The sequence below is a fragment of the Sycon ciliatum genome, chromosome 2 (genome assembly GCF_964019385.1).
Source record: "Sycon ciliatum chromosome 2, ocSycCili1.1, whole genome shotgun sequence".
Taxonomy (NCBI): Eukaryota; Metazoa; Porifera; class Calcarea; order Leucosolenida; family Sycettidae; genus Sycon; species Sycon ciliatum.
In genome coordinates this window covers 7,497,112-7,510,394 of record NC_088644.1, presented here as the reverse complement: position 1 = coordinate 7,510,394, position 13,283 = coordinate 7,497,112, and the positions used below count along the sequence as shown (strand labels likewise).

Sequence of the window (13,283 nt, the reverse complement as noted above, 5' to 3'; positions counted from 1 at the left end):
AGATATTCAGTCAGAAGTCTTCTCCGGGCTCATGCGTATACAAAATTGCATACGAGTATAATTGGCCGCTCCGCTGCTCCTAGAGTCTTCAGAGCTGTAAGGCATAGCTTTTAGAGTTCTGTTGCCACTCGGACATTCACGTTTCCTGATGATCTTGAAAAGTTGAACAAACGTGAAACGCGGAGTTCCAACAGACATTTCTACTCTCCAATGCTGTGTGAATGGAGGTGCTCTGTGCACAAGACTTGGGACTAGTGAGTAGGTTTTGGAGCCCATCAGCATCCATGCTTGCATATTGTGATCTTGGCACATCAATTCGGGCAATTCTGCTACATGTACATGTACATGGCAATACAGGCTAGCTAGTGTGACTTGTACATGTACATGTATGCGATATGTATAGATTGCACAGCTCCATACCTATTTGCACACTATGGCCATAGCATTGTCTCCATGCACCTAGCCCATGAAATACGGCCTAAATACATGTACATGTACTCAGCCGCGAAACGCTGAATCACACGTAATACTTGGAGCATAGATTGTTATTATACGAACTCATACTAGTCGTACAAGAAGGCAGCGGCAATACATGTGGTGCCACGAAGCACTCTTCTATCCTGTTTTTAATTTAATTTCGGCCAGTCGGCCACTATACTTCTTTTTCGTCTTGGGGGTTAGGCGCGGGGAGTTACAGCTCACTCGAATCTACTGAGTGAAGAGGACCCACACCTTGTTCTGCTGAGCTGGATCATGGGGATTTTGTCCTTAGCCAGTCACTTCAGAATGAAAGATTGAAACTCCACTAGTACTGCAGTAGTAAATTAGCATATTCTCAATTTGAACCGACACTTTTGTACTCAACATGTCATCGTTACACATGACAGACAATGAGCCTAACTGCCCTAAGGCTAAGGTAGTCTCGGAATGTAGAGAACCATTGGGTCGGCGGCCGCGCCTCACACAGCTCTGATTTCCTCCAAGTGGAAACAATGCACTTTTTTCAATTACATGCATTTCAACCCTACATGTACATGTATATAATATGCTCGTATAACCCTACACGAAGCGGTTCAGACTGATTGGTATGGCTGGCACTAAGCCTCAGGCTTACATCACTATGACTTGTCTTGAATGCTGTGGGTTTTGAAAAAAATATTAGGTCCGTTTCTTTCTTCAGCTTACAAATCCATGGACGAAGCACACCGAGCTCACGTTGAAGTGTGAGGTAGGAATAAGCATTCTTAAAAAAAGTTAAACGCTTCTGTCCTGATCTCTCCATAGCACACAGTTCTCCTTTTGTATCCTCATACACTGAACCAGACCGGGCACATTGTAAGATGGACAGCAGGGAGTCAGGCTGTTTGGACTGCCCTGCTCATATATAATGTACCAAAGTATTTTATTCATTCATTGGTTTGACTCTGAGCACATTGGCATTATTAATTTTTATGATTTCATCACTTACCATACAGTCTCAGGGCTTGCTGACCGACCACGTACATGTAGGCCTATGCATTGAGTTCGAATTTGGGCAGGTGTCAATATTAGAAGCAGCATGAAGAGCAGAAAACTTGATGCCTGGCCACTTAGTATAAAATTATGCAAGGAACTGAGTACTCAGTATTAATTATAACAATCAACAGGATAACCAATTGGCGATGGTGCCATCGTGAGACTAAAGAATTCCAGCCAAGAACTCGACTAAAGGACATACATGTACATGTACATGTAATGAAAGCCCATGCACACACGTACAATTATGTATCACTATCAGATATCAGCTGTCATTGGCATGAATTTATGAGTTCTATGCATTCCAACTGAGCGGTTTTTCATCTTCTCTGCAGCCCATTTAGAAAGCCCATGTCATGTACATGTACATGTACATGACTGTATCGACATTTCACGTAGCATTTATGACTGTATATTATGTACATGTACAATCACACAGGGCAGAACAACAGAGACCAAAACTCCTCCTCGTGACTCCGAGTTTCGTGTTTCAAAAAAAAACACTCATCAGACGAGTACAATCATATTATTATATAACCCAATACTAGTTCAAAACTAGTTTTAGCCATGGGCAGAAGTTGGAAGAAAAGAAGTTGAGGTTTAAGTAGCTACATGTACATGACTACCAGCACGACATCCAGGAGCGATCAAAGAATACACGACCGACGTAAGGAGTAGTCTCCAACCCCCCTAGCATAATGAGGGTCAGAACCGGGTTCAACACCCATATGGTTCAAATGGTCGGCAGGGACCGGGGCTCTGCCAACCGCGGAAGGTTGTAGTTGTACAGTAGTACGGTCACCATGGTCACTGTTTCCGAACACAGTGTCCTCCACCTTGTTTCATGCTGTCAATCTGTGATGAACACTGCCACCGGACGAAAGAAGACCCGCCGAGTACCCCAGGTATCAGCTGATCAGCTGGGCGACTTCTTTGCAGATGTTGTTCATGACCCCAGTCGACCTACGCACCTACACTGGCTACAGATGCCAGTTGGCCCTACGAAATCTGATGCCCTTACACCCTTCCAACCTGTGTCGTTGTATGATGTCGCTAAGCGTTTGCAATGTGTGGATCCACATAAAGCTACCGGAAGTGATGGAATCCCAGATATTGTGTTGAAACGTTGCTCGGACACCCTCTCCCCATACCTGATGAAGATCGTCAACGTATCCCCTACGTCTGGTATAGTGCCATCAACTTTCAAACATTCTCTTATCAGCCCATTGTATAAGAGTGGCGACCCACTGTAAGCTCGTAACTATCGGCCCGTCTCGCTATTGCCTATTGTTTCTCGCATACTGGAACACTTTGTCAAGAAACAGCTGACAACTTTCCTAGATGATCGCTCCTTGTTACCTTCAAGTCAATTTGCATACCGAAGAAATCACTCAACAAAAGATGCTCTTATCCTTGCCTCCAACCGCTGGAAATTGGCCAAATCGGAACGAAAACACACCGGGGTAGTAATGGTAGATCTATCGAAGGCATTTGATAGAGTTCAGCATGCCAGGCTTGTGCAAGTGCTGTTTGACCTTGGCATTTGTGACACACCACTGGAATGGTTCCTCAGTTATCTCTCGGAGCGGCAGCAGTGTGAACGGGTGGAACACTCAGTTTCGCAATATGTTGGATGCTCCCGAGGAGTGCCTCAAGGCAGCGTTCTGGGCCCTCTTCTTTTTGTACTGTACACCAGTGATATGTCGTCAGTTCTGCCAGGTAGTGGATGCCACCAGGAATTCACTGACGATGTGGCTCTGGACTACTCCGACTATCAGCCTGATTTAGTGTGCTCTGTTCTCTCTAACGCTGTAACACGACTCGCTGAGTACTTGGACAACATTGGTCTGCTATTAAATGCCAGTAAAACCCAAGTTATGTTTGTGAGACCCGTGGGTGTCTGGATGGACCATCTGAAGTGAAGTGTGGTACCACAGTGCTTGATGTTACTCCAGTCACGAAGTATCTCGGTGTCATGCTTGATGACCAACTGTCCTGGAAGCCCCAAGTGGACTTTATGGCCAGCAAGACAGCTACTACAATCGGGCAGCTCTGGCGCCATGGACGGTGCCTTTCACTCAATGCCCGCCGGGCCTGGTACATTAGTATGATCCAGTCTGTTCTCTGCTATGCCTCAAACTGTTTCTTTCCCGCTCTATCCAACCTGCTGCTATATCGACTGATACGCATTGCTAAGTCTGGCATACGAGCCATCTTCCAACTTCCCAGAAGGACCCCCACTGCTCCCCTATTTGTCAGACTATCAATGCCTCAGCTCCACCAGTTGTACGTGCAACGTCTGCTTCTCTTCGTCTTCCGCTGTCTTCATGGCAGAGCCAGCTCACTGTTCCAATCCTACTACTCCCTCATTGCCTCGGATGTGGACAGAAGTTGTGTCACGCGTGGTCAGGTGAGCCAGCTGCTCAGAGTGCCGTTCCTACCTGGTCCCTCAGGCCGTAGCTCTATCGCCTTTGTTGGCAGTACCACATGGAACTCTCTCCCTGCTGATATTCGCGCTTCCGACGTACGCCACACGTTTCAAGCATTGCTGCCTGGCTATGACCTTATCTCCCTCCTCAACTAGCTCTCCGATGTTGTGCCTACTATGTCTTCTTCACAGATTCTGCCTGAACAGATGCTCATCAATTATGTTCTTGTCCTCTATCCTAGTCCAAATCCTGCCTCGCCCATGCATGACTCTCATGAAATGCCCGTACTAAATAGTCTATAGAACAAGAATATTTGATATCATACTTCTCTCATCAACTATGATAATGTAGCGTCTCTGACGTTCTCGCATCATGATATCATCATTTGTTTGCATGTACACGTCATATTTTCCTCATCATCACAAACACTGATTCACCATACTCTCGCACACATTGTAATACCTACTACACGTACTTCGCTACCATAATAATTACGTAATGTTTGGCTAGCATAGTTCCAATACACATTACGACATCTTTTGATGTTACGCACTCCTCGCCTACAACGCTATTATAGAAAAGTAGTCTTTACTCATCTCTTGTAAGTTCTGTTTGCATCCAAACACTTCTTCCAAACAGCACACGTCAGATATCTAACAAAACAACAAACTTCATTGCACAGTCTTCTATCACAATCTCTTTCCTATATAAACCTCCTTTCTCTTCACTTTCTTCATGACATTTAGTGTTCGCCAGTCTTGTAAAGATCTTGGAAACTAACACTCGTTGCACTGTATCTAGACTACTAAAATAATACCCATTTCATACCCCTCCCCTTCATAAAATTAATAACTACTGTTTTCTTTCCTTTCCTTTCATCTTGTTTTCGGTTCCTTTCTTCTTCATACACATTTTAAACATTTTCATCATATTGTGAGAGCCGTGGGCCAATAGCCCCGGTGAGAAGGCAGTCTTGCCTGTTCATATGGTGAAGTAAAATAAAGAAACAACAACAAGAATCTAACAATAATTATGTACATGACATGTACAGTAAAACCTGTGACTAACGACCACCCCTTGGGGCCAGAGAAAGCGGTCTTTAGTGGCAGTTGGTCTTTAGTGGCAGTTGGTCCTTAGAGGTTTCCACCGCCCAACCATGTATGAATGTGAGGCCTACCGTGCCTGGCGAAGTGGTCTTTAGTACCAGGCTGGTCGCTAGTCACGGTGGTCTTTAGTTACAGGTTTAACTGTACATGCATGTACATGTAAGTTCATGCATGTACATGTACATGTACATGCATGAACTTACATGTACATGCATGTACATGTAAGTTCATGCATGTACATGTACATGTACATATACATGACTGTAAATTGTACAGTGTACATGCACTCCTTAAAAATCATTTTTTAGTCCAGGGAGGATCGATCACCATGGAACATCAAATCCGCCATTGATCGCCTTCTCAACTTGCCCACCCACATTCCCTAAAACAAAAGATCCACCTTCCTCTACGCAATTTACAGATGATTTGGTGGTTTCCGTAGAATGAATACAGTGATGGGGTATTATGTACATGTACATGTAGTTCCAATGATGACTCCCCCCGCCCCCCCCCCCCCTTCTCTCTCAGGCGGCGGCAAATATGCTGTGATAACCAAGCACTCCTGCATACATGTACATTCTTTCGCTATCCTGCACTGTCTACCTGATCTTTCACATCCTCTGCGGATGAAGGCCAATGAGCTGTGCAAACGCTGACAACAGAATCGTTTATTGCCTCGACCGCCTGCTTTTTAAATACTGATCCACCGGTGAAGGCGCGGTGTCAAGGCTTTGCCTTTGTAAGCAATTTTGTAATTCTGGCCTGCCTGGCGAATAACTGTATGCAAAAAACGCACGTAATGTCCGCACATCCTGTGCTGCGCAGGTTCCCTGTACTGGCTGTAGCTTTGTACCGTTCACAGAAGTGTTGAAAAGGACTGGAGGCTCTGTGAGGGTGACCAGTGGTGACGCTCACAGCTTGGGTCTATCCATTTGGGTCTATCCATTTACAATGGCACCATGTTGCGCCTTGTCCATATCAGTTTCAAGCCTGAAATGTGTATTACCGGAAGGTGTCTGCTAGGATTGTTGGATTATAAATATGTCCTGGTCCCCACAGGTCCAGTCAGTACTATGCAAGCGAGCTAGCTCCTCCCTTGGCATGTTGCAACCTCACTGCCACCATTTAAATGACCATTGCCGAAAATTGTTCTTTACGTCGTATATTCTACCTACGGTATATTTGATTACTGTGACACAGCGTGGTGCGGTCTGTGTCAGGCCCTTGTTCAAACTCTGGAAATACACCAGCGTCTGCTTCTAAAAATCCTGTCTCGCAAAGATCAAACATTCTCCTCCCAACGTCTCTACAGTTTAGCTTCAGTATCTCCCCTCTTAGAGCGACACCAGCAACATCTTTGCATCCTTGTACACACGATCTTATTAGACCTGGCTCCCAAACACTTTGCTAAGTATAACTGGTTTGTGTCCACCAGATCAACACGTCATTCCTTCTCATTACCCCGTGCCAATACCTCCCTGTTTCTGAAGTCTCCTACCTTCTCTGCGTACACTATCTGGTCTTCCCTGCCAACTAGCCTTAAAGCATGCACAGACATTAAGGAGTTCAAGCTTCAGCTTCTTCGTCCTAAATAATCTCACCATTTTCGTCATGCCTCCCCTTGCAGTACTCTCTTTGTTTCTCTCCTTATTATTCAGTTCGCCGTGGTTGGCTACCACCCGACTTCTCATATATATTGGCAGTCTTCTGACGAGCCAGGAGATGTTAATTGCTCGCCATAGCGACCAGTTTACCTGCTAGTACATGTGCATGTAAGTCCTTGGCTGATTTGCATCCAGGGGGGGGGGGGGGGCGAATACATTGTATGACTATTATGTATGTATGTATGTATGTATAACTCATAATCACAAGGTGATCGTAGAGGCATTAATCAGCGAGAGAATTGTGAATGATGTCTCTGAATCCAACTCTATTGTGTGCTGCATGAGAGAGAGCATGCAAGGGAAGACCCGTCCAACTTTCAATGTTAGAAATCCATGATGTCGCGGGCCTTCCTCTCGGTCGAGATCCAAGAGTTGATCCTTGCAGGAAGGGCTTGGAGAAAACGTCATGTCTCGTAACATGGCCAAACCACTATACAATGTACATGTACTGATGTAGGTAAAGATGAGGACATGGTTATGGTCTTTACTTTTCAGGCCAGGTTAGTGTACAGTCACCTACCTGTGCCTATATATTTGGCATGGTGCATCCATATGTAATTTGACCCCGCTTCCTATTTCACACCTTCGCGTACGCACATGCACCAGCGGTAACTGTTGCGTGCCTGTGCTGTTTACATGCCTACTCTGTTCCCCGTGTTCTCGACTTCTCCTTCTGTCTTCATCAAGTATAGTTTGTAATTCCTACCGGAGTGTGATGGTTGTGTTGGACTGAGAGAGTGTGCATGGGCATTTACCCTTAGTGCTGTTGCAGTAACGCAACACTTGGTGTCAGAACTGGTACCCCGAACCCTCGCCACCGGACCCGCTCGCCATGGCGAAATTTCAGCCCCCTGAAAGCTTCGACTTTTCCGCACCTGAGAATTGGCCCCGCTGGAAAAGCCGATTCACACGCTTCCAGATTGCTACCAAACTCTCTTCCGAATCCGCAGATGTCCAAATCTCCACTCTCATCTACTCTCTGGGCCCAACTGCGGATGATATCTTCCAGCGTGAGTTGTCCTTCGCCCAAGATTCCGACAAGGACGACTTCGATAAAGTGGTCGATGCTTTCGACAAGTACTTTGCACCTGCGGACAATGTTATCCACGAACGGACGCAGTTCGCTCGTCTCCGCCAGCTCCCCGGTGAGTCCGTAGCCACGTTCTCAAGCCGACTCCACTCTGTCGCGGCGAGATGCCGTTTCGACAAGCCGTCAGAACGGATCCGCGATCACCTCGTCGCCCACATGGCTGATTCTGAAGTGAGTAAGGCAATGCAGAAAAAGGACATAGGCTCCCTCACCCTCGCCGATGTTCTCAAGGAGGCCAAGGCAGCTGAGACCCTCGAAATCCAGCTAGCCACTCAGCGCTCCGCAGCCACTCAGCCCTCCGTCGCTGCCGCTGTCGCTCGCGGACATCACAAACAATCTCGTGGAACTGGCAGACCGAAGAATGCTCCGGCTGCATCTCGCCAGTCCGCGCCTAGCTACTCGACACGTGGCCCTCCAGCAACCTCTGCTCCGCGCGCTCCCTGCTCCGGCTGTGGCTCATCTAGTGCAAGTAGTGGTCACTCGCGCCGCGAGTGTCCTGCTTGGTCCGTCGAGTGCCGTAAGTGCCAGCGTCGTGGTCACTTTGCCAAAGTGTGTCGTAGCTCTCGTCAAGTGGGCGCGAGCGAGATGTCTGACCATCCGGTGAGTGATTCTGCTAGTGCTAGTGCGAGTTGTTTTATGGGTAGTGCTTCATCCGAGTCACAGGAACCCAGTATCTGTGTTTTGAGTTCAGTATCCATTCCTGACTCAACTGAACCCTGGCTTGTTGAGCTCCCTATCAATGGCCAGTCAGTGTTGTTCAAGCTGGACTCTGGCGCAGACTGCACACTCCTGTCACTGCCGTCCTACAATAGCCTCAGTCCTCAACCTAAGCTCACGCCGATCTCCACTAAGGTCACTGGACCTGACGGCCAACCTCTACCCATACACGGCGCATTTGTTGCTGCCAGCTCCTGGAAGGACCGCAACGTCACTTTCCGTGTTATTGTTGTTGATGGCCCCAGCAACCTCCTGAGCCGCAGTGTGTGCCAGGACCTGAACCTCCTGTCTTGCGATGTATCCGAGGCATCCGCAAGCCCTCCGTCCGCTCCTCCTGTCATTGGTCGCATGTCCGGTCCTGCAGCTACCATCGAGCTGCAAGACAATGCCCAACCATATCACTGCCAGACCGCACGACGAGTTCCCATCCACCTGCAAGCCAAGGTCAAGACCGAACTTGACCGGATGGTCCAGATGGGAGTCATCTCTCCAGTCACCGATCCGACCGACTGGTGTGCGCCCATGGTGCCCGTGCTCAAGAAGAATGGCTCCGTCCGCATCTGCGTGGATCTCAAACGCCTGAACCAGTCCGTGAAGCGTTCACACTTCACTCTGCCGACCATCGAAGACACCCTGGGCAAGCTGTCCGGAGCCAAGGTCTTCTCGTCGCTTGACACGGCGTCTGGGTTCTGGCAAGTGCCACTTGCTGACGACAGTGCGTCACTCACTACGTTCATGACACCGTTTGGCCGGTTTCACTTCAACCGTCTACCCTTTGGTATCACCAGTGCGCCAGAGGTTTTCCAGCGTCGCCTACTGGAAATCGTTGGGCACATTCCCAACGTGGTCGTCTTCATGGATGACATCCTCGTGTTCGGTGCCACTCTAGCTGAGCACGATGCTGCCCTCACTGCTGTCCACGCAGCTCTCGCTTCTGCAGGCGTACTCCTCAACCCCGCCAAGAGTCGCCTCCGTATGAAGTCCCTGACGTTCCTGGGTCACCTCATCGGTGCTGACGGTGTCCGCCCAGACCCAGCCAAGGTGTCTGCCATCCAAGCTCTGAAGTCACCGACCAATGTGCCCGAGTTACGCCGTGCTATGGGTATGTTCACGTTTCTGTCGAAGTTTGTGCCAGATATGGCCAATGTCAGTGCCCCGCTCCGTGCTCTACTGAAGGCCGACACCGCCTGGCAGTGGGACACCCAGCAAGAAACTGCCTTCTGTCGCCTCAAGGAACTCGCTACTACTGCTCCCTGCTTGGCACTGTTCTCGCCCGACCAGCCCGTCCGTATTAGTGCTGATGCCAGTAGCTACGGACTGGGTGCTGTCCTCCTGCAGCCTGATGGCTCCCGCTGGCGCCCTGTTGCCTATGCGTCCCGCTCTCTATCACCTACTGAGCAGCGCTATGCCCAGATTGAGAAAGAGTGTCTCGCCATCGTTTGGGCATGCGAGCATTTCCACCACTACATCTACGGCGGTCCTCAGTTCACAGTCGAGACTGACCACAAGCCTCTCGTGCCTCTCATCAACTCCGCTGATCTCGCCCGCTCTCCTCTGCGATGCCAGAGACTCCTGATGCGGCTGATGAGGTACAACCCAACCGCTATCCACGTGCCTGGCAAATCACTCGTCATTGCCGACACCCTATCCCGTGCTCCGCAAGAGTCCTCGCCTACTAGTGATCTTGCTGATGAAGTACAGCTGCATGTGTCTGCCGTCACATCGCATTGCTCCACCGACCCGCTCTTGGTCGACATTCGGAACGCGACCAACGCTGATGCCGACATGTGTCGCCTCCGTGCCCTCATCCTCAACGGGTGGCCAGCCAAGCCCACCTCGGTCCCCGCTAGCCTCCGCCCGTACTTCGCTGTTCGCGATGAGCTCTCAACTGCTGATGGTCTCATATTCCGTGGCCAACGTGTCATCATCCCTGCATCCCAGCGCAACGCCACCCTTGCCAGTGCTCACGAGGGTCACCAAGGCGTTGGTAAGTGTCGTGCTCGTGCGCGTGCTGTGATGTGGTGGCCTGGTATGTCTACGGACATTGAGTCGTATGTGATGTCTTGTGCCACCTGTGCCAAGGCCCGTCCTAACCCAGCCGAGCCGCTCATCTCGTCCGAGTTCCCATCTCTTCCATGGTCAAAGATCGCGTGTGATCTGTGTGCAGCCAAAGGATCCACTTACCTAGTTGTTGTCGACTATTTCTCGCGCTACATCGAAGTCAAACAACTTACCACTACTACGTCTGCCGCTGTGATTGCCTGTCTCCACTCCGTGTTTTCTACCCATGGTATTCCACACACGCTAGTGTCTGATAACGGTCCACAATTTGCTAGTGCCAGCTTCCGTGCATTTGCTGCCGAGCTTGGGTTTGCCCATCGCACGTCAAGTCCTCGCTTCGCCCAAAGCAACGGCGCTGCAGAACGTGCCGTTCAGACAGCCAAGCAGCTCATCCTCAAGAATGATGACTTGCCTTCCGCTCTCTTGGCCTACCGGTCTACGCCATTGGCCAACGGTTATTCACCGTCACAGCTGTTGTTCGGCCGCCAAATCCGCTCCCGGCTACCAGGACCCCTCCCTGCTCCAGCGTGGCCTGATTTGACCGCCCTTGCCTACAAGGAAGCATCTTCCAGGTCTCGGCAGGCTGATCGCTACAATCAACGCCACCGTGCTCGACTGCTGCCTGTTCTCGCCCCTGGTGCTCCTGTGTATGTCCCCGATATGGACAAAACAGGACACGTCCAGAACCGCCTGTCCGAACGCTCTTACACGATCGACCTCACTCCTGGGTCATCTGTCCGCCGAAATCGTCGCCACATGCGTGCGTTGCCATCGACGCCATCCGCGTCAGCCAAACGCCCTGTTCCCTCCAGCTCATCCTCCTCCATTGAGCCCATGTACGAGGTTGACTACGGTGTTCCTGCTCCCGTCCGTGTTGCCCTGCAACCACCAGCTAACTCTACTCTGCCGCCTCTTCTGCCTGTGCCGCAGTCTCCTCGAGTTGCTAAGCCTCTGCCACCCGGTCGCAGACCACCATCCAGCCGTGTTCGCCATGCGCCGCAACGCTATGCTGCCAATACCTGAACACAGTAACACTGTTTACTCCATGTGTTCCAGTTGAACTATGACTGTGTTCCTTTCATGTTTTTTTCTCTCTATCATTCTGAGTAATGCTCACGTTGGTACCCGCTCCAGAACTGCTATCGCTCCTTTTCCTCTCTCCTTTGCTCCACACTTTCTCGTGTCCCTCCGTTCGCATTTTTTTCGGGGGGGAGATGTACAGTCACCTACCTGTGCCTATATATTTGGCATGGTGCATCCATATGTAATTTGACCCCGCTTCCTATTTCACACCTTCGCGTACGCACATGCACCAGCGGTAACTGTTGCGTGCCTGTGCTGTTTACATGCCTACTCTGTTCCCCGTGTTCTCGACTTCTCCTTCTGTCTTCATCAAGTATAGTTTGTAATTCCTACCGGAGTGTGATGGTTGTGTTGGACTGAGAGAGTGTGCATGGGCATTTACCCTTAGTGCTGTTGCAGTAACGCAACAGTTAGGAGAACAGTATTATTGAAGTAAGTTGTAAGGCTTTCCACAACAGGTCTGTTGTTAAAACACAGAGGATCGGACCAGTGAAAGGAAAGCCTTTCATGCAACATCAAGCCAAGAAATCAATGCCTTTGGTCTACTACCAGTATTAGTATTAGTGTTACTGCTTCAAGTACATTTACTCGGTGATCTAGCATACAAGGTCGAACCTACATATGACAATTGTACCGAACCTACATGTACATACATACAGTACATAGTGTAGAAATTCACAATTCCTAAAAATTGTAACGGTTTGCCGTCTTGTGTTCACTTCCTGTCCCATCATTTCGTGTGAAAGTGAAAGGAACTACTACGTCTTGCTCGTAGAATGTCATTCATGGTTATTATTTTGACTCTGACCCTGAATTACAGCGCTGGTATTAAACCCTGCGCTCGTACTCAGTCATACATGTACTTCCATGCCTTATATCATTACTCAGACACGGGGAGGAAGTGAAGTGTGCAAATAAGTTTAGAAATGAATGTCCCCAAACTGATCACCACGATTTGTTACATTCTGTTCAAGTGTCTTGAACTGTCCCAATGTCACATACTTTTTATGAACGTCGGAAAACATGTTCCCACAGGCAGTGGATCTACATGTACGTATGTACGCGCAGAGCATAGGGGATCGATGACACAACGTATCCAGTCCACGGAGCATCGCAACAACCGGGCAGTTGCTTGTGGTCCGCCGGCTAGCGCTCATTCGTCTGCCGGAAAAGATCCATTACGGCACCCACACGCGCCACTGCTGTAGTACCACTACTGCAACGAAGACTAAACAGTATAAAAAGTAAAACAGTCTAAACTAAAAATAGGAACTGTACTGTAGATGTACCACATGACTGTAGCCTTGTAGGAGATCAGCTGACGCAGTCGCTGAACACCACGGTAGATCTACGAGCTATCATTCAATGCCAGAGCCGGCAGAGGCAGAACTGCCGAATGCTGAGTGACTTCACACGCTTCGCAAGTGGTTGAGGTGTGTCGACTCTACTGGCTTAGTACTGCCTGTACTGGCTGTAGGATCTAGGCCAAGGAGCGAGAAGTGGAAACAGCTGACAGGACCAATAGGCAATACAAGCCCTGGCCTTCTGCACACGTACACGGTGTGTTACTTTTAGTATGATTATGATTGTCACGAATGATAGTAGTGACAAAATAATA

At 49.1% G+C, this 13,283-nt stretch overlaps 1 protein-coding gene across 1 annotated transcript; it reads left to right on the top strand.

Moving 5' to 3' along the window:
- The first annotated feature begins 7,546 nt into the window (after positions 1-7,546).
- Positions 7,547-11,605, top strand: LOC135810362 (uncharacterized protein K02A2.6-like). The gene has a single exon (XM_065323855.1). The coding sequence runs from the start codon at positions 7,547-7,549 to the stop codon at positions 11,603-11,605; it is 4,059 nt and encodes a 1,352-aa protein (XP_065179927.1).
- The last annotated feature ends 1,678 nt before the right edge of the window (positions 11,606-13,283 follow it).